At 38.8% G+C, this 26,361-nt stretch overlaps 1 protein-coding gene across 2 annotated transcripts; it reads right to left on the bottom strand.

Annotated features, from left to right (window-relative positions):
• Positions 1–611: 611 nt before the first annotated feature.
• FRRS1 (ferric chelate reductase 1) lies at positions 612–26,046 on the bottom strand. Of its 2 annotated transcripts, XM_068199744.1 has the most exons (18): positions 25,638–26,046; positions 25,428–25,514; positions 15,108–15,259; positions 12,390–12,579; positions 12,026–12,162; positions 11,558–11,652; positions 10,721–10,871; positions 9,709–9,888; positions 8,751–8,849; positions 8,074–8,221; positions 7,546–7,662; positions 6,660–6,775; positions 6,310–6,396; positions 5,265–5,362; positions 5,036–5,094; positions 4,261–4,404; positions 3,108–3,169; positions 612–3,013 (listed from the first exon to the last, which is right to left on the bottom strand). In XM_068199744.1, exons 3-18 carry the CDS (start codon positions 15,156–15,158, stop codon positions 2,921–2,923), a joined length of 1,827 nt encoding a protein of 608 aa, XP_068055845.1. In that variant the 5' UTR covers positions 15,159–15,259; positions 25,428–25,514; positions 25,638–26,046; the 3' UTR covers positions 612–2,920. The 2 variants fall into 2 exon arrangements, with proteins under 2 accessions (XP_068055845.1, XP_068055844.1); XM_068199743.1 differs by lacking the exons at positions 25,428–25,514; positions 25,638–26,046 and adding an exon at positions 15,996–16,172.
• Positions 26,047–26,361: the final 315 nt, after the last annotated feature.

The following is a 26,361-nucleotide window of genomic DNA, read 5'->3' as shown; positions in this document are numbered from 1 at the left end:
TGAAGGAAAAACATGGCCATTATTACACGGAACTGGACGTCTCCCCATCTTGTGATTTCTGACAAAACAGAAAACAATGTAGCACTCAGTGTAAGAAGGAGAAATTTAATACACCTTCTCCTGTTTCGTGCTGCAGCCTGAAATGTCAACTAAAAGCTACTTAAAGCAAAAAAAAGTAGCTGTGAACTCCATTACATTTGCACCACGTAATTTTTGTTCAAAGCATAGGCAAAGAACATGATTTGTAGCTAAGCCAAGAGCAGATGATGAGTATTTGGAGGCTCCACCTAACAATCAAAACAGTAAATTATTTGTAAGACTAATGACAAATTTCTACCTGTCATCTATTTTTCTGCCAGTATCAAACCCTTCTGCAGATTTTTTCAAAGGAGTAGACAAAAAACTTTGTAAGATATTGGAATAAAATGACATATTACTTCCTCTTAATAGTTATGCAGTTAAAGGGCAGGAGTGGCAGTGTGAACAGAAATTATGTAAAATAAGCAAGTCTTTCAATCAATTCAGTTACAATACTGTACATAAGGGCTCCCATAAGAAACCAGACAATACTGCAAGCAGTGGGAAGAAAAAATTTATCCAGAGCAATTGACAATTTTGCCAATTTAAAAGTTGTATTAGACATGGAACAAGGAAACTTTTTTTCTTCTTGAAGAAAAGAAACTGCTTTAAAAAACTGAAACTATTTTAACATTCCATTTCAATAATAGTTTCTCCAGGAAGGATTTACATGGCTGTAATTTATAAAACAACATCTAGAAAAAACAGACAATCCACTTTGCTCCTAGGCAAGACTTTTAGTTTCCTTTTGACAGCATTTTCACATTACTAAAAGGGACAAGAACTTTTATTGAGATATTTACATTCATGTTTTAAAACTCACATTCACTATCACCTGTAAATGAAAAAAACCTCAGTACAGCTATTGTATTATAGAAAGAATCTGGCATTACCCTTAACTTAAAAAGCCATTAATCATGCCTAGGTTGAGGGATTTTTCTTCTATAAATTCACAGTAGATGAAAGAGTCCCACAAAACTTTAGCAGTAGATGTGCCTGAGATTCCCAGGCTTTTTGAGATCAGAGTTCTCTAAAAAAACCTCACACCCACACAGTTGGCTTCAAGCTTCTTGTCCTTCCGCTTGGGCTGTGACTCATTTCTTCGTAGTCCTCCTTTCCCACCCTGCACATGACTTTCCTAAGGGAGATGATTCAACTTGGACTCACTCGCAGTCAGCTGCTGCTGACAAAGGGATTCATCCCAGCTCCATAAATGCCCTTATGGCTAAATCAGGTATCTAAGCAGCCAAAAAGATCACTGACTACAAACAAACGTGTAGCTTCCTGAATATCACCTGTCCATGCAACAGGCTGCACTATGGACTTGGGAAGGTGGAGGAAGAGACAGAACCAGACAGCTTTGGTAACTGCACAGAACCACCACCTGACCCACACCTACAAGTATTTCAGAGCTGGCCACACTTGTAGAGATGTTGCTGTAAAAGTCTATACCAAGTCAGGCCTCACTACTCACTATTCTATCCAATCCTCCCAACATCTTAATTCCCAGCTAGCTTAGTATGCCTAGCTGAAAAACATATCTTGAATTGCTACAACTAAAAATCAATACTTTTCAGTAAGAAAAAAGATGTGTGGGAGCAAGCTGCTCAGAGCCACAAAATACAACTGCAAAGCACTGTAACTGCACAGCATATTAAGGTTTCATTTCCAAAATGCCATTTCAAGAGTATCCATCCACACTTAGGCAAACCATGAACCAAAAACGTGAAAAAATATAGTCTCTTTCTAGTCTCTGTACCTCATATATTTGGAGACAACTTTTGTTGACTTTCAATATTCTTTCAGAATAGAATTGTTATAGAATTCTTATAGTTGTCTTCTAGATATGCCAGCTCAAAGGACTCTCACTTAACATTAACAGAAGCTACTTTTCCTGAAGTCAACCTAGCTCCCAATTTACACTTTGCTCAATAGCACAAATACAACTGCAACATTCCAGAGTAAGTATTTTCACTTCCATTAAAGTTGGCATAAATCCATCCTATTCACACAGTTAAGTAATTCAGAAGCCTCAAGCAACCAAAGACATTAAAACAGAAATCCATAAACACAGCTAGGTTCTTCCTGGTTTGAGTTTTAGAGAAGTTAAAGGTTTTAGTGCATTTATATTGCAAACTTGTTTTCTCTTTATGATTTAGAAGCACCAAGAGGGATGAGACAGAGCAGTATTTTGAGTAAGACAAATGGTGGTTTTACTGAAGGACTGAAGTTCTTGAACTCCTGCGCTTGTATAAACATACTGCTCTTAGAGCAGACAGCGCTTTTTGCATTTTACTTTTATCTATTTAGTTCATGCATCAACCTGCATTTGTGACAACCTTTCACTAAGTTTTGAGGTTTGTTTGGTTGGGGGTTTCTTTCTGCACAAAACTGTTATAAGCAGGAAGCTGGCTATCACATATTAGAACACAGTAAAGTGGACAGATTAATCTGGACCAGTCATATCTTACTAGTTCCTCCAATAATATTCACAAAAGGTTTAGGGAAATAAAAATAACATTTTTGGCACATCTTCTCAGTCTTCTTTTCACCTATAAGCTTCAATCAAGTTAACTAGTGTGCTTAAAAAACAGAGATTTCATTCCCTACTCAGGCAAAGGTTCCCATTAAAAGTCCCATCAGAAGACAGTCTTTGTAGGACTGCAGGATTTCTCTCTAGATTTGAATTCCAGATCTCCCTAACACTGAGCACGACATACATGTGCTGTTCTTCTCAATTACATCTTCAGGACCATGTTGAGAAAAAAGTTGTAATAAAAAGTATTCCTTGCAGACTTTTCAACTGCACAGTATTTTGTCAAAAAATTCTCAAATACTTATTTCATACTTGGTTGATTGCTATTAGGAAGGCAACAAGGAATACTATATTTCCACAGACATAGATGGTTAACACAATCTGTTTAAACAGACGACCCTGCAAGAAAAGGGGAAGAAAAGTCATTGAACAGTCAGGTTTAAATGAAGAATCATCCTATTACACAGTAGTTAGTTACCAATTTGTGACTCACCTCTGCTTCTGCAGATGTGAGTGACTGCAGTATCTGTACTCTGTCATCCTCTATCACTTCAACTGTTCATGGGAAGAAAAACAGAAGTCAAGTCTGCCCTTAAGAGGAAGGGGGGGCTTCATTTTTATACTGCAGAAGTCTTGATCCTGTGTCTAAGTCTTACACTGCACCAAATCTGAAAAGGACTTGGGAGTTTCGTTTGATATTTTATGACCTGTTACTACCACGCTCGCAGCACAAATTACAAATTATACTGGTGCTGACCTACAAAACGTAAATTCTGAACACTGAAGTCAAAAAACATTTAGTCTTTTGCTAGACTGAATAATCAAAACACTGAGTTTTGAGCCAACACCTTTTCCTTTTATATTATAAGATAACTGGATTTCATAAGAACTATTTTCATTAGCCAACATGAGAACACTCATTGTCCAAACATTTCAGGTTAATTTACCTACTTCTAGGAAGTAATTACTGCAGTTTAATTTAAATTCACATCTTTTATAATCACTCCTTCTCCACATGCCACCTTACACAGACTCTTAATTAATCACACTTCTTCAGTTCTGCAGCTGTCTCATCTCAGCCTTAGACCCAGGTCATTAACTTGTGCAGTCACCTCCTCTCTGTGACACCAGCCAGTGAAGATAACAATTTCTAATGAAGTTACTACCCATCTCTTCCCTATTGGAGTCAGGATTTCATATTCCTTCCCCAGTCAGTCAAAAAGGCAAGCATTCAAGCTTGCTCCTGCAATAACAGCAATTTATCAACACTTAAATGTAGATTAAATCTGCACTAATTAATCTGGACTTAACATACCCACCTGGGATCAAAATTACAGCAAAAAGTAATAGAGTCTCAGAAAATATTTACATATCTCAGTCTGCACATTTTAGTCCCCAATGAACTGTGGTTTGAGAAATGAGAAGCTACTATTTAAAATGGCACAAACTCACTCCTCTAGAACACTTTTGTCTTAAAAACTGGGTTTCTTCCATATTCATTTGTCTACAGAAGATACGACACTACTAAAGAGTTACTCCCTTTCAGCTTCCAAGTTAGAGGCCAAAGAATACCTCCTGAAATTCCATCCACACTGGTTTCATTCTCAGCAAGCAAGGAGACAGCAGGCGTTTTGCTGGGTTTGTACCTTTACGAACGAGACAGTAGCTGTGTATTTCCAGAAGAACATCAGTACCAACATGCCAAGCTACAAAGCCAATCATTGCATAGGTGTCCCATGGGTCTGGCAGGTCAAGTGCTGGCAGATCCATTCCCAAGAACATAGTCACAACTATTCAGTAAAAACAAGATTAAAAAAACCCAATAAGAATATTGTGCCAGTGTGCTTTAAAAATTCTCTCAATGCTTTTGTGAATAGATTTCCCATGAATTACCTAAAACTGCTTGAGGAATAAGGTTAAAGGAGTTCACACAGCTGTAGGCTGTTGAGGGTTTTTTTGTGGGGGGATAGGGGGTTGTTTGGGTGGGGTTGTTTTAGGATTTTGTGGTAGTCACCAGTCATCACAATATTAGTGCTTAAGGGTGCTGTGGAAGCTTGCCTCTCTTAGTAGAATTAAAGCCAGCTTCTGGATCTGTAAGTGACATTCCTGACTCCCATTCAGTAACACTGAACTATGCTACTGTAAGAACCCTATTCTCATATCTTCCAAGACAAAATGAAATTATGAAGATAAGGACAGGTCCTCATTACAGAAGAATTTCAGATTTGTCAGTAATTCCTTTGGATTTAAAGTCAATTTTTCTCTAAGTTATATCCAGTTGCCCTTTAAAACTCACACAAAAGATAGCCAAGAAAAAGGATCTTCAGACATGCCTTGACTAGATGTACATAGAAGTTCAGACAAAGGGCAAAGCTCCTTTTAATCAGTTAATTGGGAGTTACAACGATTACTCCTACTCACCAGCTAATATTCTAGCTGTTGTACCAGTACTCCAGTGAAACCAGTTAAACAGTTGCCTCCTGTAAAACAATGAAACACATTTTATTGATTACCACTGGGGGAAGGGGTCAGAAATCAAAGAACATTTTTGCCTACTTTCAAAGTGTAAAAACTTCCCTTTGTAAAAAGAATGTAAAAAGAAACAGCCACATTTGATTCCTGTGGCTGTAATTTAATGAGTCAGTTGTACCTTGGTGCATGACGAGATGGTCTGAAACCTGCCATAAGTGGTTGAAAGATTGTCAAAGCCATCACAGCACAGCCAAGATAAGGATGAAAACCTGCTTGCTAAACAGAGGACATTTTTCTTAAATATCGTATCTATATAAACAGAGAGAAAAGACACCAAGAAGTTGCAAATTGTATTTGTTCTTGTGTTACTAAGTTACAATGAAGCAGCACCAGCAGAGGCAACAAGACACAATAAGCTACCCTGCAGCCAGATGGAGATTGTTTGCCTTGGTAGCAGACACACTGGTATGTCTGCTCAGGGCTTGTCCCACATTTTTGCTATACTGAGAAATTCTACCAGCTGAAGAGCAGACAAACATGACTCTAGAAACCACAGTCCAAGCTCTCCAGCCTCAATCCTGTGTCTCCAGGATAAGCCTATTTTAGAACTCATCCCAGTACTGGTCTTCTCTTTCACCCAAAAATGTTTTATTCAATTTCCCTAGCTCATATCTGTTCCCATATTCTTCCACCTTGAATTCAGACACTCTCTAGACTTTCCAACTTTTGATGTGACCTTGCATCAAACAGAATACAGGTGACAGCAACAGGTATACAATCTCTGTCTAGCTACTGCTCCACACTAAGCTTATCACTCACTGTTATATCTAAATTGACAAAGACACATATTCCCAGCAGATTTACCATGCTAATGTCAGCCATCACATCCTTACTCCCCTCCCAAGATCATACTCTCTAAGGAAACAGCAAGACCAAAATAGTACATAAAGAAACTGCGAGCAAAGAAGTTATTTGGGAGAAAGAGGAAAGAAGGAAAACACTGAAATTTTTAGCTGTAGTTTAAAGGGACAAAATTCCTTTTCTGGGTTGCCAGAATTTGAAGTCAGCCTACTTCAGAACAGCTTTCACAGAAAATTGGGTAGTCATAATAGCTGGCAGTGGACTTCCAGAAATAGTCATAATTGCTGGCAGTGGAATTCCTCATTTACTTAGTCCCACCTTTACCTTTCAGTTATCAAACAAGACAAAAAGTACACACTTACTTGGCTCCAACCTCCTCGGTACACAAAAGGCAGCACAAAAGAAATGCTTGTAAGCATAACTGTGGTCAACATAAGCATACGATGCACCTAGAAAAGTTAAGTTTGCTTTTAGAAACTCTACATCATTAAAAGACATTAAGCAGACCTACAGTTAAAAGGTATTCTTAATCCCCACTTTAGACTTAACTTTTACTAGTAAAGTAGGTGAACTTCTGATTTTTAATTTATAAGATTAAAGAAATATGTAAATCATACCATTTTTAGTCTATTTCTTGGATCTAATAGGTTTATAATTCTGCTTGCAATAATGCTAGAAAATACAACTGGAGATATGTGGAGATTTTGCCCACCTGAAACCACAACTCCTTTCCCAGTAGGAATGAATGAGACCAGACAGGTTTGAAGAATCGTGCAACAATAACACCAATACTAACTGTGGTAATCCAAGCAACAAACATTAGCACCCCTGAAAACAGAAAAAAACCAAACAACCCAGTAAGGTAAATGATAGGTAACTTAAGTGCACAACTTCCAAGACTATGTAATTGTTTAGTCCATATGCATACAGTTAGAATTTACCAAGAATTAAAAATGTATCACCTGGTTCAGGCTACAGCTTTATAGCTTTTATCTTGCTAGAGAACAGAAACATCCATGCAAAAGATAATCATACTTTTCCCACACAACACAACAGAGCAGCTCTGGCTACTGCACATTTCACACATGCTAATGCATTTTGTACATACTGGTGAGAGAAACCATTCTATCACCAGCTCAGACATGAGAGGATGAAAGATGACATTGCTACAATCTGTGTGACAGAGTGGCAGTTCGATCATGGACTTGCATTAAAGTCCAGTAGTGTGGGAGAAAAAATTCCCATTGACTTCAGTGGCTCCAGACTGCCAGTTGAGTGGTTTCTCATTTCAAAAAGAACTAAACCAAAAGTGCAACTACAACAACTTGGAATAGAGAGAAAGAGATAAACAAGTCCCAGTTTTAAATTTAAGGGAAAAAGCAAGGGTGGGTCCATTTTACTGGGCAAAAAGAATCTTCCGACACTGTTCTTGAAACAGAAAATTAGGAACTTCACTCTGCCACCAGAGTGTCAGATCTTGCTAGCCAACAGAATATACAATGCAAATGCCAAAGACAAGAGGGAATACCAACTCTGCAATAACCCTCTAGCCTCAGCAACTCTAGAACTGGGAGACAAAACTAGAAACTGCAGCTTACCATGAGCCTTGATAAGCCGGGGAGCCCGGGAACCTCCGATATCCTGAGGAAGGCCTGTGACGTTGTACAGTCCATTGGTGACCAGGGGCTGACGATGATGTTTGTATATGAGTCCACCTGAGCAGTGACAGAGTCATTTATTTCTTGCTAATGAAAGCTACTGCACTTATAAGTGTGCCCATTCCTCATTCATGAATTCAAGCCCTGTTGTGACCACTGCACATAATCACACAGGCTAACACATAATATGGTAAGAACCTAACATCATCTAAGCCATCCTGCACACTTCATGTACAAAACACAACTCGCCCAGCTACAGGAAACACAACACATATATGAGCAAGTTTGCAATAACTTCCACAAGCAAATCCATGATCCAGAGAAGCAGTGAAGGTGATTAAATTAAAGGCCTCCAGCTTGGAAACCTTAGTTCAGACACAATTCTCATCTAAGCCGTATCTTACAGAAAGGTTACTAACACATTTGGAGCTGTTAAAAGAAAAGCAACCATATGTAAGTGAAGTTTACCTTCACTAGCTTCCCCATCTGCCAGAAAGATGTAGTAACTGGTATCCAGATTAAATCTCCCTTTATAAGCAGGGAGATGAATCCTCCTTCTGAAAGAACATTGAAGAACACCATCTGCAAGCCTCCATGACACATCTTCAAGGGCATTCTGTAAAACAGGAGATACTTAATACCCAGTCTTTTCAGATTGCTTGAGTAATTGGCTTAAAATTAACCTTGAAAAAGACAAGAGTGTCACTGATACATAAAGAAAAAATTTAAATTATCCAGGGAAGGGGGATCCCTTCTAAATTGGGATGCAAGAGGTATGTCAGTAAGTCAACATAGCAACTTAGGTTTGAATCATCACTAATTTTTACAGCCTATAACAATGTCTAACCCAGGACATACCAGTTGCAGCTGCAGTTCTAGTAAAGGGACAGACTAATAATAAGGACAAAGTTTCTAAAAGCTTCTAAAAAGCTCCCATCATGTAGCTATCTTCACAAATTAAATTTAGATGCCCAAAGTTAACACTTACTAGGAAGTAAGAGCCCAACCAATCTCAACTTAGAGAATTATGGATCCACCTCAGTATTTACACCTGCTGTGCAAGACAAAAGCACAAAGCAGCAGCATACATTACTTCAAAGCTACATCTGTGAAAGTGTCAGAGTTGTTTTAAAACAACAACATACCTCTGAATCCAAGAGAGGATGACTTCTCTCCTTCAGATGGGCAGTGCCCACATGAATGCGGTGATCCTCATTAACACACAGATAGGCATCATCGCCACCCTGCAGAGTTGAAAATAAAAATATCTATAGCCCAATAAAAAACACTGCTGGCAGTCTCCAAAAGGTCTTTGATTTAATATCGGCAGCAAGACCTGAGAGATTTTTGTAGTTATCAAGCTGTTATTCCCCATTTTTCAAGCACATCAGTATTATTATTGAGGAACCACATTAAATCAAAGAGATGACACACAGAAACACGCATTATGATTCACACACCCCTCCCAGAGTAACAACCATATTATCAGAAGTTTCTTAAATTATTTAAAATTTATCAAATTGACTAGACAAGACAGAGATGGATGTTGGAGCTATTTAAAAATCCACTTCAGTTACAAGATTTTTTCCCTCCACAGCTGTAAAAAAAGTGCTGTCAAGAACCAAGTGTTCCTGCACTAGAGAGATAAATATAAACAGCATTTCCTTTGTGCAACAAACAGCTTACGTATTATATGCACTTGTCAACAGCATCATCCCTTCACTTTAACGTAAGTCAGAGAGAAGTATCTTTCAACATTTCTAAGACCGTTTGTATAGGAGTAACATTAGAGGATCAAATGCAAATGGTTTTCTGAATAACAACTCAGTTTCTGAGAGGTAAGATTTTTGGATAGGTAAATAGAGATTCATTTAACCAGGAATTTCAGTCAGACAGGCTGAATTCTGCCATAAGAGATATCTATAGGGAAATTCTACTGTAGTTATTCAGTCCTGAGCTAAAAGTGAATATTCAAACAACCTGTGTTTTAGCACTATAGGAGAGTCACACTTTGTGACTGTATTTCCATTTTCCAAATGCATTTCCATTCAAACTTTACTAACATCACAAAAGCAACTACGGAAAATAAAATAAAACACTCACCATCCACTGGTCCTGGGAAAATGCAAATGCTAAATATCCTTCACTTGGACCACTCATTTCAATAAAAACTGAACTCTCCTTTTGTTGGAAGGATAGAAAAAAACATGAAGCACTCCCAGGATCACAGTTTGTAGGGTTCCTAATGCAGAACTTCTTAATTCCACAACCTGAGGCACTAAACTAAACAATTAAGTAAACAAACAACTTGTGAGCGATGAGTTTCCATTCTCTTCCTCCTTTTTACCCATAGTACCAAAAAGCATACAAGGAACATCATCATCTGTGTCTACACACCGATTTTTTAATCCATGTCTACAATTACCTTAGGACTACTAAGTAAAATGATGGTGAATTCCAAGATAAAATTGAGTTGAATTTTCACTTTAAAGACATTACAATATAATAACTTCAAAAAGTCAGCAAGAACTTCAGAAAAAAAAACTTCCTCTGGTCTAATATTTAGAGAGGTAGTATCAGCTGAAAGATGAGAAAGAAAATAAGGGTACTACAGCTTTATGCTTGCTTTTTAAAGTAGAAATGCCACTGATATACATTGAGAAAATACATTGGTTATAAGTCACAGTTATCCTGGATCAAATAGCAATGCTTGCTTGATCCATTCAAGACTCAGTAACAAAAAGTCAGTAACACAGATGAACTCAGAGGGGAAAGCTTCTGAGCCTGAGCTTCCTTCCTGAAAAATAGGAAGTTGTTAGTCAAGACCAGATTTAAGTCTTTTCCCATCTCTCATATGAAGTATGCATAATATTTTCTGATCATTAATTTCTAAACCTTCTGTTAATCTTCTCACCTGTGTGCAGCATGAGAACATTTGACCCAGCAAAGTTCAGGCAACTCAGCTAAAGGTAGCTGTCATGTCCTTAGCTTAGATACCAAAGTTACTCATCCATCATCTCTCCTTTTCTGTTAATAGGCTGTATCAATGTCACCTCATTAAATCCCATTCATCACAAGCATTAAAGATAGCCTGATTAGCTTTATCATTACTTACTGGCTTTGATATGTAGGAAACTGGGTGTGAAGTTGACATAGCCTCTGATGTTGCATGCAAAGGTGGTGTTGGGGACAGCACAGCAGGCTGAGAAACAATGGGACCTGGAATTTTTACCCAGAAAATCCTGTATTTCTTCACAACTGTGGCTCTTAAAAAACACAACACACACAGAGTCATTACTGTATATATTTATAGTTGGCTGCTACTTTAAAAAGTAAAAAAAAAAAAAGGAAAATAATCTAGAGTTCACAGAAACCCTCAGAGTTGTAGAACCCTCATCTCTATGGAGACCTCTGCCATTTTAGGGATTGAAGTAGGAAAGTATTTTAAATCTTAGAAAAAGAATTTTTAAACATAATACCACATGCTGCAGTTAATATAACATCCATGCCTATGGCATAGATTAGAACTTCAGAGAAGAGTTGCATTGCTTTTATCCTGTAATTCACAAAAAGCTAGTAGTGTAACATGAGGGTATACATATCGTTTAATTATGTACAGCAAAGAGAAAGATTCTTAACAGTGTATATTGCAGGTATGAGAAGTGAGAAGGTAGCTAGAAAGACTAAAGAAATCAATCTTCAAATCTCCTTATACACTCCCTGGGAGGAAAGGAAAAAAAGCAAAGAAAAGCAAAGAAAAAAATCACCTTTGAGCTCCTCCTAAAAAAGTGTCTGCATTAACACAGACTCTGCAGCAACCAAGGGGTGTTGACTTTTCAGGTCATTGGACCCAAGGGCTTTTCAGTTGCTGGATAATATTTGACACAGACAACGGTACAGGTTTACCATGTCTGCATTTTAACAAATTAGAATCTCATCTAGGTTTACTTACAGAAACTGTACATGTTTTGGAGCATCTTCAGGAGCAATCCAATAAACTTTTATGTCTTTCTTTTTTGCTTTACTTGTGTGACTGACAGCTGAATTCTGAAAACACACATATATCAAGAGTTACACAGTGGATACACATTTTGTTACTCAACACAGTCAACAGAGGCTGCAGCTAAATCCTACAGAGACACTGCACTTCCCAGTGCAACTGGCTTTTCCCCAGTCAGTCCTGATCAGCTCAGATGAGGTGTAGCACAGCAACTTACTCATACTAATGAACTTCAAGACTAAAAGGAACAACTTTCAATCCAGAAGACTCCAGCAATGAGCTAGAGGTCCCAGCAGCATTTATACAGAAATAGTGAGATTTTCTTAGTAAGGAAATGCTCCACTTTTTGACAACAAGAGGATAAAGTGACAGTACAAGCCTTCAGTGCCCGCTGAATAATTGTAAGGCACTGGACTCTACCTTGGTACGACCACATGTCAGCAGCTGAGAACGTCTCCGGTCAGCTAACACAAAAGAACCAACTGCAGGGCTATCCAGGCGTTCTGCATCCCGGGCTTGTATGAAAAATCCTTCAAAATCTGGTCCAGACAGATGAACTAAAGCAAGAAGAAGAATAAGGAAGTTTAACTCTACTCCAGAGGAAGAAGGAAGGAAGTATTTCAACAATGGCTACCAGATGCTCATTTTACAAGTACTGAATGATGGTTAATGGATTATCTAAACAAGATTCAGCTGCTTAGATAAATCCAGTACAGAAAACTGAGGAACGACATACTCTAATACAAAGAAAGAATAAACTCTTCAGCTGTAACTGACACAATACCTTCTATGTTGTCCCCTGGTTTAAATTCAGTCCCATTCACTGTAATGGCATGCTCAGGTGACAGCTGAGGAGAGCTACCATGACAGGGTACCATGCTAGCACAGGCTTCTCTTACTTTTCCACTTGGATAGCCAACCACAGATACATAGAGGCAAACAAACATACAAACAGCAACACCAGGCAGCTCCATCTGTATAAAATAAAGTTTACAGGCAATTAAACAATATTTACATTACAGGTCACCACTCCTCTTTAGAAATCAGTTGAATGGTAGAATACAAAACCATGTTTTAAAAAAGCATTCATGAGAAGACACCACTCCCAGCTTCTGAATAACTTCTGCTTCTGATAACTGCTAGACATTGTTTGAATGTTCAGATACCAAATTTCAGGCCATCTACAGGCTGTCAATGGATCCCTTCATCCACTGGAGGGATTATTTCCCTCCATGCATTTTGACAGCACAGCACTTGTTTTAAAATGTCTTTTGCCAATCCCTCTCCTGTTCACTCTCTCAAAAAAAAAAAAATCAAGTTCCTTAAACATCTGCACAGGACAGATGTATCTCAATATATGCTTCACAGATATATGAAGGTCGACAGTATTGAGGAACTGCACAGCTAGTATCAAGCCCACTTTTATTAATCATAGCTTCAAATACTGCATCATTACAGACTGCCTTTTATTTCCACAACCCGTGTCTATTTCCTTGCATATGACAAATAATTCCCCAGTAACAAGTTCTTCCTTCTGCAGGGAAACTAAAGTTGCCATATGCCAGAAATAAATTTATACATGCAAGAGTGAGAATTTGGCATGAAGATTTAGACAAAAAAATATGGATGTTTGTTGCAGACAAGCACAAGACTTCTCCTTTGAACTCTTCCTTTTGGATACTGAACCTCTAGACAATTAGTCAAACAACAGATTTGGCTTGTCACACTCTTGTCAAGGGAACAGCATGCATGAAAGACAAGGGATAGCAGGACTCCAGATCCTAAAACAGTTATTTGAACCCCTAACCTCAGCTTTCATCACACAATGTTTTGCCCCACCACAATACTGTTTTCATAAAAGCTGTGGCAATTGTTTTTCTGCTCCAGTAGCATGCAGGGCTTGCAGCTGTACTGTGGTTTACAGAACACCTTAGCCAACAAAAGAAAGTGTTTCCACATCCACAAGGCCAGGAGAACAGAGATAAACTGTCTTTCAGTCCTTAGGCACAAGGAGTGAGTTATCAGCTCTAGTGGAACATAGACCAGGCAAGTTGGTCTGCCTTCTGGAAGGGCCATGCCCATTTTGCAGCAAGTGATAAGAAGTATCAGGTTATGAAGTTCCCTGACAGCATGGATGCACATGAAGATAAGAAATACACAGAGCCATTTCAGACTGAACTCTGGATTACTAAAAAGCACTCAAATGAAGACAAGGCACATCATTATCTTACACAATAGGAGTCATCAACATGAACTCTTCCAAAGTTCTCATACATGGAAATTCACAATTTCCAAGGCCATGCTATATTTGTACCGTAACATATGGGCTCCCCAGCAACTTTACCCCACTAAATAGAAGAAAATCAGAGGTAAAAGTCTGTTGAACAGTTAGGTTTCAAGAACCAGAAAATTCTAGTCTCACTCAACACTCAACTCCTCCCAAATATTTAAGATAACATTATGATCATATCTTTTAGTTCAAGTATTTCCTTCTAGTTCAAACACTTGTCCAAACTGTCACAAGTTTACATCTAATTTATTTTTTATACATAAGTTAAAGATGCCTATAGAAAGCTCAAGAATAAGGTTCAGTACAATTATATGTACCAGAGAAAATTTCAGAACAAGAGATAAGGCTGCATATCACAGACACAAGAGAAAGAGTAAGTTAGTATTCTGCTTTAAGTAGCATAGGATGTGGTAGGGATGTAAAGGAAACAAGAAATATTCTTGTCAGATTCAACTGACTCAAAAGCTGGCAGAAGAAAAAGATTAAGTAGAGATTAATAGAAAAAAAAAAACCTGACATCAAAATCTGAAAAAGATTTGGATAAACAGAGCAGCAAGTTACTTCCTCCTGTGTTGAAAACAACTCCTACAGTACCTGCAGGTATCCCAATAGCTAAAGAACACAATGCACACACTCCAACTCAGGATCTCTTCAAAGATCTTATCTTCTTTCAGCTGTTTAACTTCATTAGCTGCATAGTGTGAAATCTAAAACTAACTTCAGAGAGGAAGAAGAGATGAGACCACAAGCAAGGCAAACATACTGCCAGCTCAAAGGTACAAAACTACCATTGACAGAAATTTCTCCTGAGCACCATCAGACAGGAGGGTGAACAAAAAAGGAAAGAACCACCTGAAGGGGAATAAGCTATATTAATATAAGGGTTTATGACACATTCCTTTAGAAATAAAGCCCTACAAAGGGAAAGAAGACAGTCTTGCTGTCCAGGAGTCACCCTCCCTCTCAATTCATAAAAAGAGCTTGGGTTAGCGTCTTCTGCTTAGTTAAAGGTGGTCATGTCATGACAGCTGGACTGAGCAAGGACAGAAAACATATTCATAATAACTCATTACTTTTAAAATATAAACACACACACCCCCATGCACACAAAAAAGACACACTGCAGCATCGTGTTCTTTCTAGGAAAGAGAATTTCAAGGGTATATGTGTTTCAAAATTCTTTTTTGTAACAGTTTGAGTGTAGGTACATACCTTACAGCCAGTTCTTCTGTTACAGTGACGAAGCCTGAGTAAAACTGCCATTGGCTCTCTACTTGGAGTAAAACAATTGATATGACTTTGTAATATCTTCTATTTGTTTTGCATCTAACTGTATAAACCTTTACTGTATACAGGAAGCTTGTCTGAAAAAATAAACAGTACACACACAAAAAAAGTAAGGTTTATAAGAGTACCTTTACTTCAGGAACATATTTCATACAGCTTCCCCACAATTCAGCTGAAATGCATGAAGCTGTAATAAACACCGACCCTGCAGATTCCTTTGCTTTGTCGGACACTTCCCCAGATGTCAGAGTTTCAAACTAAGTAATCACTTAATTATCTTCTGGTGGGCAGGCAGACAGGGGGAACCTACAACCAACTTTTGATATCTTCTTCCTCCAAGTATTAGTTAACATAAATTTGCAGCATGATTTTAAAGCTCATTATACATTTACTCCCTATCGAAGAGGTGCTTTCTTTTAGAAAAAGAATAAAAATTTAAAAAATATGGCAGCTTTCTCTTTTTTCCATCTATCTCACCAAGAATGAATAGTGCTCTGCTCACTTGTTTGTTTGAATGATTTGACTTGGGCAGCTGCTCTGCATAGAATCTTCATGACCCAACCTTGCAAACTTTTATCTATATGAAGAGCCCAAACTTGGAGACTAACCTAGAAACTATGTCATTTGTTATCCCAATAAGTAACTTCAACTATAGCATGAGGACATTTACTGTCACAGTTATCATAGAGCCATCTCCTATGCACATTAAAAAAGAAAAAAAATAAGAAACCAATATTCACATAACAAGAAGCAAAAAAGATGCTAGAGGAATGTAGGTGGCATGGCTTCCAGATAAAATAAGCCATAGCTTACCTTGACTCATTAAGGCTCACAGGTTTAGGAGTTTTCTTTAAAGCAATTCAGAAATCTTGCATGAAAGGCAGCATCTACACGGTGCTCTAAAAACGCCACCAGATTTTACTCTGCTTCATACCTGCTGCAGATGCCCTATTAAGCAAATACACTTTCCAAAAAGCTCGCTTAGAGCACTCGCTGGCATCAGTTTAAACAAAGCACTACTACATAGGCTACAGCAGCTCCTCAGCCCCACACGCCCTTGCCCCAGGGAGCCTCACGCTCCTCTCCAGCACGGCTGCGGCGGAAAAAGGTGAAGGGGAAAGCGCAGGCAGCCAGGCAGCCCCCTCGTGTGCTGCAGAAAAAGGCAAGGGGGAAAGCGCAGCCAGGCAGCCCCCTCGTGTGCTGCAGCCTCCCCCGCGGCCGCGGCGCTTTTCTGGCGGCGGGGGCGGCCGCACGCGGGGCGCGGAGGGCCCGGCCCGGCCCGGCCGGGGCGGGGCGCGGAGCCGCGAACCGGGGCGCTGCAGACGCTCCGTGTGCCCGCCCCGGGTGCTGCCCGCCGGGAACCGCCACAACCGGGGCCCTGGAACGTGTTAGGGCATCTCGTTTCCTTGCAGCCTCCCAACGCTGGAGGTCTGCGTGGCCGTGCTGGGTTAACAGAGTTTTTCTGAGATTGGCCTTGTGGAAGCTTACAGAGCTCATCAGCGGTGCTATTCGTGGGCCGAAAGGTGGTCACATACACAGGCTTGCAAAATCAAGCCTTTCTTATCAAGAAAGCAGATAAATACTGGCTGTAACTGGGGCTTTGCTGGCAGAAACTGCAATTGCTTACACAGGCTTCTCTGACTTCTGTGTTGTTTAAATCCAACTTCCCAATTATTCACAAAGTGACACAAAAAGACAATTACTTAGAAATCCAATGGGAATTTGCCTTCCCACAGCATAGAAATATTGTGTTTGTGTTAAAAACCACCTTTAGTGGAGAGCTATAGTGATTCAGTTGCTTACTAGTAGTTCTGAGCAGTTCTAGAGATCTTAGTACTATTAATTTGGTAATATTTTCTAAAAAAGAATATCTAACTAAAATATAACAGACTAGGAAATGCTCTGTTAGTATTCACTTTTTTCTCAGTTTCTAAAAAGGCAGCATTAACCTTTAGAGGTACCCTGTGGTAACATACCAAAAATATATTTAACGTGAGAAACAATAAGGGATTACTTTGCCTAATCAGAAAAATTATTTGACTGTTACTTGTATTATCTTGCTCATGGGAGTTACTGGGAAGCTGAGATCTCACTCAGTGTTCAGCAACTGAAGAAACATTACACATAAGCAATAGCTTGAAGTGAAATACAGCTATTTCCCCCTAGCTGGGGGGAAAAAATTCTGTTTATAACTACATTCATAAAGTTCCCATATATGAAAGAGTTTGATAAAATTGCAGGCCCAACTACATACATGCTTTATTATGTGACTGTGTGTTTTTACCTAATACAGATACATTATTAGTAAGACAAATAATAACATAAATATATTTACAGTAAGAAAACTGGTGACCAGAGGGACCAGTATTCTTGACAATATTTATGTTCATAACTCTCACAGAGTATAGTGGAATTAATATACAAATATTTTAAGGTATTATTTTAGGGTCTTGGCTCATTGACACAATGGGGTATATATGTCTGAAACATTATAATATAAAAAGTATATATATAAGTATATATGGAAGTAATTTCCTCATTAAGACTCATGAGAGAGATGAAAATGCAAGCTACAATTCTGTTGGAAATGGTAATCAGAGTTTAAGAAGAAAAAAATCATTTTCTGTGAAAAGTAAAAAGGGTAAGGGAGAGAATACTGTTTTGCTTATCATTGTATAGCTTCTCTTATTTCAAAAGATGTCAGCTATTGCTAAAAGCTGCAAAGCAAGAAAACCAAGATAACACCAAGAGAACCAGGGAGAAGAAAAACCAACTCTGTAACTACTGGGTACAGGTCACCATACTTCTGCATGGGCAATCTTCAATCTGTCTGGAAGGGCTCTTTCCAAACATACCAGTCTCCTTAAAAAAACAGTCAAATCAATAGTTCTCCAGCATTAATGAAAATGTTTCTATGAAAGGGTACTGCTTGCTAATTTGTTAAGTGTCATATCCAGTATAAAGTAAACAGAATGGATTAGGGTATATGAACTATAAAAAGTCCACAGTTGCATCTCCTCTGTAAAATGTACTGCAACTCTTGCTAGTGTGTTCACAATAATTCTGTATTTGTTTCAAAGCCGATGTTCTAGCTTAACCAAATGAGATAGAGACATAGAGGGCTGGGGAGTGGCTTTGAATCTTCCTGCAAGAGATAAAGCTGTGTAACCTACTATTGACCTGTGTCAGAGGATGAAGTGGCAAATTAATGAAAGAACATCTAACCTGAAAAGAAGCTGATGAGGTTTTTTTTTTGCATGGTTTATTATAGGCACTTAAGGAATTAAAGCTTATAATTTTGAAAGCAACAGGAATTTTGTAGACGAGACTTCATTCCAAGTATATAAAGGGGAATTTCTCTTGCCTGAGAACCAAGAAAGCAATTAAGTAAATATATATAATTTTGGAAATTAACTATTGTGCAGTCCAAGCTTTATAGTGATAGCTATTCTATTTTTTAAGCTCAAAGCTATATGGAAAACAATAAGCCATTGAAGAGAACCCATGTTACCATGTGAGTCCTTCTAATCAACTTTCCTCTTGGGTATTAAGCTATTAACTATTCAGCAAAACTGTGGCATTTTAGGTCAGACCTTGCTCAAGTTTCATATCTGTGCATTGAGCTCTATGTTACTGGCAAGGTTATAGCCATAAAACATCCCTTGAGTTCAAATCAAGTGATGTGCAAAAAGGCTTCATCCCTACCAATTGTTTTGATGATGGATAACTGGATCAAATAATGTTTTGTTACTAGCATTACCTATTTTGAAATACTAAAATGTGTTTGAAGAAGTGCATTGGAGATGGCTAAATACATGCTGGATACTAGGCTTTGTCTGAAGATAACAGTCCTGGCACCAATATTTACTCACCTCTCTCTTGCGTAAACTACACACAGGAAACCATGCATTTCAAGATTTTTTCAAGCTTTCAGCATTTTTCAAGCTTTTCAGCATTATTGTCTTAGTTAAAGCTTTATTAGGGAATTAATAACAATATTGTTATCTTAGATATGAAGAATTCTTCCTACCAAATCAATTTGTATATGGTGGGGGTTTTTCCTCCCAAAGTAAGGAGAATGTTGAGTCATTGAAACAGTCCTGACCATCTAAAAGGAAATAAATGATAATAAAGTCACAATGTAGGATGAGATTTTTTTTCTCCATAATTAATAATTTCATTTCCCTTGAATTTTGGCACTGTTTCTTACTTACCTGGTTTACCAACTTACTGTTAATTTACAAATTAAAGTATTCCCCTCATGTTCAGAAATGTCATTCTACTGTATGCATTTTTTAATTCTTTACTAATCACATTCATTTTGGAATTTATGTCACACATAGCAATTTAGACTTGGAACCGTATTTATATGAAAATACTTGTTTACCTAGAGGTAAAAGGCATTTTATAGTTTTTAGTCAATTACTGCAACAAGCCACCTGGTGGCAGTAGCCAATCAGTCAAATAAGATTTGCCAGGTGACTGCACAGAAACTTGCTTTGGTTTTGCATCTTTATTCTGATACAACAGCTGAAGTCACTGCCCCATAGCTTTCTACGTCTATCTCAGTATAGAAAGAAAATTTCAAGAAAAAAAAAAGAAAAACAAATATTTACATAAATTGAAGCTCTCTAACATCATGTGGAGCAATTCATGTTGTTGTAACCTTCTGTTTCACATCTGAATTGGCATTAATTATTGCTGAATTCTGCAATTAAAAAGAAATACAAATAATTACATAAGATGTAAGAGTGACTTTTAGCTATATTATTGCCAAAATATGTATCCACTATGACTTATATATTTTTTTAAAAAAAGTACTTCCTTGCTTATCTGAAACTAAATATTTAAGATTGGTTCCCTGGTATCAATTTGAGACAGGTCTGTATAGGTGTTATGAGAAAATGATACACAACCTGTCACTTTTCTGAGAGTCTCCACTTATGCAGTGCTCACACATAAATTGATAAAGGACTCCAGTAAAATCATTTCACCCTGTTCAAGTGATGTGGGCCAGTGCGTTGTCTGATGCACACTATCAAGTTTTATCTGATGAAAGTACTGCATTATTAGCTTTATTGAGTTTTCTGTATTTTCTGACTATTGATGTGATGCTTTTTTAAATTATTAATTTCATTATATCAACAAGATGTGATAAGTTTTTATTGTTCTGCTTTACAAGGAGCAAAGAGCTTGCTGGCAAAGGCATTGACCTGAAAGTGCTTCAGTGTAAGACACTTTAGACCTGACTACAGAATTCATAATGTCAAGCTAAGATTAATTGAAATCTGGCACAACGTTCTCTCACACAATCAATTTCTTTGCCAGCCAATCTCAATTCCTCCTTTTGCCCCCCAGCTTTTTTCCTCTGCCCTTTCACTTGGATTAGGAACTGATTTTCCTACCCTTTTTCATCTCATCTCGGAAATCCTTTCTCAGACAACCCATTTCCATTTCTTCACCTTTTCTCAGCAGCTGGTAATTTGACTCCTTAATGGCTTTAAATGCATTCTTTGTTTAGACCCAGCATGTCTGTGGGTTTTGCAGTTGCTCTGGGTTCAAGCACAAGCAGTCGTGCTGGAGGGATGATGCACAGCACTGTCAGTTGTAGCAACATTCCAGTTAGTACATGCCCAGTGCCCCTGTTGGGGGAACCATGTGGTGATGTTTGAGTACTCTCCATGGGAAGGGCTGAAAGGATTTTAGCTCTTACTCTAGCAAGTCTCATCTAAAGGTTTGCAGAGACTTTCAAAAGCTAATAAACAGGTCAGGCCATAACATGGCTGGTAAAAGTCATATCCAACATTGTGAGCTGTGAGAAGAGTAAGGGAGAGAAGATTGTTTTGTACCAGTTTTCAAGTCCTGTAAGCAGCAATCCTCCATTGATGAGCACAGAGGAATATCAAGCAAGGTGTAAAGGGACCCAGTCCAGACAGGCTGCCTCAGCAGAGTCAGGTCACTTTGGAAGCCAGTACTCCCAAGGAAGTTCCAAACTTTCTCAGAAGCAAAATATCAAAGCTGTTCTATTCTACGAGACACTTTCATCCAGCTGAAATGGAGACTCAGTGCTTCAGAAAAACTGGACAGCAGCAGCAGTTTTCCAAAAACACAACAGTAATTCCTAGGTTCTGGGTGTTCACATAGGAACAACTGCCCAGTAATGGGCAAACTACTTCTCATCAGCAATCCTAAACTTAAATTTGTGAATAACCAAAAGACTTGATGATATCAATGAGACAAACACTAAGGACTTTTATTTTCTGGTAGCAGCATTTGGAGATGGTTCAACTGTAAATGTTTTTGTGGTCTGATTGCTGTATAGCAAAAGATTTGCCAGTCTGAATTCCAGCTTTGTAGCACTTTAGAGCAAACCACTCTTACATCATCTTCCTTGTTCTTCCTGCTCATGTTTAATATCTTTTAAAAGAAATGCTTGTAGTAGTCATACATTTGGTGAAATATTTTCCTTCTGCAATATATTACACCATGTTAGCCTGTTCAAATTACCCTGGCTTGGATTCTGCCAGCACTGAAAGATTACAGAGCAGGACTACAGTTCCCAATATTAGCTTTCAGATAACTTCATGTAATTATTTTTTTGCTTAAAAATCAGATGTCAAATATATAGAACAGAAAAGTCCATTGGTTACCATTTGAAATCAAAGACCTATCTAGGTAAGATTTAAGGATTATTATTTTAATGGACCAGGAAAATATTCATTATATTCTCAGTATAGTTTGATATATTAGGAAGGAACATCATAAAGGAGATGGAGTGTGCAAGAGACACTCTGAATATTTATTTTTGAGGAGGAAATAGATCTGCTTGATAAGACATTGCTACAGTTCATTTAGGAATAGATCCACTGAAGTGTTAAATCTCAGCATATCTCACTAGTGTTACATGGAACAATTCACAGAAAGATAGAAGTGCTGGTAGTGGCTCAGCACACTGGTATGATATGTTCTCCTTCTACAACAAAAATTGGCCCAGTATATGTGAATCAATTTTATACTCAACAAAGTTAAATGGTACAAGAATATAATTCAGATACTTAGTTTTGCTTGCCAAGTCCCCATGTTTGCAGATTATTAATATCAAACTAATGTGATGCTGTTAGCTAAAGCACAGTCAAATGTATCTTAAGTACTTATGTGAAAAGGTACCTTTAATGACATTTTAAGATATGTCCTCCTTAAAGATATTTGCATTGAATTTTACAATTTTCTATTAAAAATTAAACTCGATTAAAAATTAACTTTCCATGGATGTTAGAGCATTGATTGTTTGAGGCTGCACAGTAAAAGAATGGCCAAACTGGAACTGAAAACAAACCCAAAATGTTAATCTTTGAAAGGTCAAACACTTCCTTAAATGAAAGGCAGTAAGGACAAACTAAATAGGTTTGTGTCCTAGCCTCTCCATCTCATATAATTTCTGACTTAAGTAGGCATTTTTATTCCAGCCTAGCATTTATTCACTGCCCATCAGGCTATTGCAATCTGTTTAGCCATTTAGAAGGGACTTTTTAAGAAAAGCTATAGATGATTACATCAATGTTCTCACTGATGTTTTCACTCAATACTAGATTCTAATGTCCAAGAGCATACCCAAATTTCTGCTAGGCATGTAGCTGTCTAAGAAAGCACTTGTTTTCAGTCACTGCATAGCAAAGATCTAATTCAGAAAAGACTGAAGTTTAACCAAACTGCAGAGATACACTTTTAAAGAAAAGGAACTTTCTTTCAAGTTTGCATTTCTGGTTGAGAAATCTCCGTTAGAAAACAAAAGCTAGACAGAAGACTCAACACCTCTTAAGCTTCTTGGTTTTGGAACAATAACACAGTGCTAATTCATGAATTTACAGGGCACGAGTGTAGAGCATTGAGAAAAAATGTGCTCACTTTAAATTTTCTAAAGTCTCATATTTCCTGTGTGCAGGCCAAAGGAATCTGCTTTTAGTTAGATGTTCAGCTAAGTTCCCTCTGTGCTACTTGGCATTTACTGTTGTTATTGGGAAATATTTTTCTGTTACTAAACATAAAAAACTACTGCCACCATGTAAGTACTCCAACTTTGAGTACTTTTTACCCTTTAAAACAGGCATAAGCAATATGACATTAGTGAGATGTGGCACCTAGTGAAAAGCTCCCAAAGTGTATTGACATCACTACTAGGATAAGTGTTCTCTGTTGCAAAATAGGAGGAAAGAAAAGAGGACCACTAGGAAGGTGTATGTAAAAAGAATGAATAATTCTGGTATGAGTAAATTTGAAACTGCTGCAAAATTATTTCCTGATGATAAAAATTGATATGGTATGTACTTTTATTTTTGAAGCAACTATTGATCATTTCCTGCTGTGGTATATCATAATCACACACAGAAACTGCAAACAAGATAAAATGGCACTGTGAAAATTGCCCCTTAGATGCCAGTGTAGCAAATGCTCAGTTGGTGTTGGTTGTGTTCTAGACAAAAGTGCAATGCTCAAAGGTAGCACTTGTGCATTCATGTTTTGCTGGTTTCCATACAGAGAAAAACTGCTCAATTTACATGTTCTAAATGAACACAGACCCAAAGTCTGTAAGGGATGGGCCTGCATAAGAGATGATGATGATGGAGAAAGGATTAGAGAAGTCTGCTCTGTTCCTGATTACACCTCATCAAGAGACTTTTAACATTCATTATCTTTGAAGAAGTATTTTTTTATATTGATTTGAAAGCAAATGAAATTCTATTAAGTGATTGTAAATATAAAAATTATACCAATTATTAAGTGATTTCACAGTACCTAGGAAACCTTTTTGCTGTGTAGTGAATCAAGTCCTTTATTTATACTGTTGACATCTGGTTTAGCTACTGTCACAAATTATGTCAAAATAACTGGCTCAGGTTTGGTTTCATAATGATTTTTGTCCAAGACACTAAAAAAAATTCTTTTTCATAAACCTGGTTCCATTTCAAAATCTGTGTCAATGCATAGTATAGAGGAAATGTGCCAGTGCAAACCAAGTAAAGGTAGAGTGAGTTTCTGTATGGAGTAAGGAAATCAAAGGAGCCACATTTTAAAGCTTAGTAACAGGAGAGAAATTGCCTTCAATAATGCCCATTTGGTTCCTATATTGCTTTTCACAAAATATTCAACATGCACTTTAGGATAACTATTTATGCAAAGGACTTGGCTACATAGGCATTATTTGCTCTCCCTCTCTTAGAGCTGCTTTCTATGTAAGGAGCTCATGAAATTTTAAATCCCAGCCCATTTTCAGTATGTGACAGGACAACAGCAAGCCTGGAAAAGACACTTGTGAAAGGCTCTGTGGCAGACCAACTGCAGTCACTTGAAGTTACTGAAGCTTGCAGAGGACCCTCGAAAAAAGATGGTCCACATCTCTTTCAGCTCCCTCAGTTGGTTTTGTTCCTATGACTTCCATAACTGTTGAAGCTTCCTGTGTTGTATTATCTTCTTTTCTTGGACACATCCAATTCAGAGAAAACGGCCAGCATGCCAGGAGAGCCAGGGTTCTGCTAGGTGCAAGTCTGTCCTGTATATGAACACAGGCCAGCAAGCTGAGTAAAGAATAAGGGGGCTGGAAAAGACAAGGATAATGGGAGAATTCTACTGGGCAGGAAATAACCATGTGAAATACCTCAGATTGTGAGTATCGCATCTGAATCATATCTGAATGAGCCTTGATGAGGTGAATCTTAAGAGAACTGTACTCAAAGGGGTGCTTTTCCTTTTTGCTCCATTCTGTCTAGGAAACCTATGTCAAGGGCATACAAGTTGACATATTCACCTACACCAACATGAAAACCTTTCTCAACAATATCAAGAAAAAACATTAACTGTAATGAGGAACAAACAGATTTCTTGAAATTTTCAGAGGGAGGAGCAAAAGTGAAAGAGAAAATAAAGGAGAAAAGCTACTAAATTATAAAAAAACTTTAGTTTGAAATGAGTGGAAGTGTTTCCATGAATATCAAGACCTTTGGACTTTCCCTGAATGCACTGTAATTGGATAAACACCCTGCAGTAAAATACACCTATAAGGGTATGTGATGGGATGGCTGGAAATAAATGGTAAAGCTTAAATTGTTTTGCAGACTCCTTCCAATGCCACAAAGCATACCACCTTCGAGAAGAAGATAAAATAAAAAACTAACTCAGTATAACACAGTGACTGTAAATTGAGAAGCACTTTTTTAAAAACGTATTTCTAGGCAATAAAAATAGACTGACCTTCCAAAGCTGCAAGGCTGACCTTTACACTGGGGTGCAGTTAATGACTTCGGTCGTGAGAGGCCTGGAGCAATTGTCCCAGGTGTTCTGCAATACAAAGCAATGGTAAGGGCTGAATGGTGTCAGCACTTCTGATGACAGTATGCTGCAAAACAAGGCGACGAGGGGGTGCTGTTCTGGTGTTTGGGATTTTTTTAAAAACCATGCTACCTCTTAGTCAAAGACAGATCCACGGAGTTTGTAGTCTTGTCCATACACTATATATAGCACTTAAACTCTGGCTGACATCATGTTTTTTCAGCAGCGCAGCCTATCAGGACGGAGCCGGCCGCCCGGCGCTGGGTGCCGGCCCTGAGGCAGCGGGGCGGGAACGCTGAGGGAACTCGGCGGAGCGGCGTTCCAGCCACCGCAAGGAGCGGCCGGGCCCAGAGGCATCAGCCAGGGTACTCCAGGCAACCTTTAAAGACACCTAGCCCTCAGCAGAGTGCCCGGCAAACCGCACAGAGCTCCGGACTCAGGTGGCCGGGCCCCGCAGGGACAGCTCTCGTGCCTGTGCGCACCAGCCGAGCGCAAAGGCGCTGGTGGGGCTGCGGCTGTAGAGGCTGGGACAGCAGACAGGTACCACCGCGCCGCGCTGTCCGCGCTCAGGGGCCAGGCTCGCGGAGAGCCCGCTCGCTGCCGCAACAGCGCGGGGCACGGGGGGAGCCCCTGAGGTAGCCCTGAGGTATCTCTGGGAGAACCCTGGGGTACCCCTAAGCTATCCCTGAGGTATCCTTTCCGTTCAGGGCGCGCTTCGCGGGGCCGCCGGCAGAGGGGCGGGACCGGGAGCTAAGGGGCGGGGTGGGTTCGGCGGGGCGGGGCCGAGAGCGGAAGAACGGGGCCGGGCAGGGCGGGGCCGAGAACGGAGAGGCGGGATTGACGGGGCGGGACCAAG

This window comes from Anomalospiza imberbis, chromosome 9 (assembly GCF_031753505.1).
Source record: "Anomalospiza imberbis isolate Cuckoo-Finch-1a 21T00152 chromosome 9, ASM3175350v1, whole genome shotgun sequence".
Classification (NCBI taxonomy): domain Eukaryota; kingdom Metazoa; phylum Chordata; class Aves; order Passeriformes; family Viduidae; genus Anomalospiza; species Anomalospiza imberbis.
This window is presented reverse-complemented; position numbering and strand designations above follow the sequence as displayed.

Bases quoted from the DNA above. Each gene is read 5' to 3' on its own strand.
- FRRS1 (XM_068199744.1), bottom strand. From the start codon at position 15,158: ATGGCAGTTTTACTCAGGCTTCGTCACTGTAACAGAAGAACTGGCTGT. The intron at 6,776-7,545 runs GTAAGCTGCAGT...TTCTGTTTTCAG, and splicing joins CCGGCTTATCAAGGCTCATG to GGGTGCTAATGTTTGTTGCT. The intron at 5,363-6,309 runs GTAAGTGTGTAC...TCCTCTGTTTAG, and splicing joins ACCGAGGAGGTTGGAGCCAA to CAAGCAGGTTTTCATCCTTA.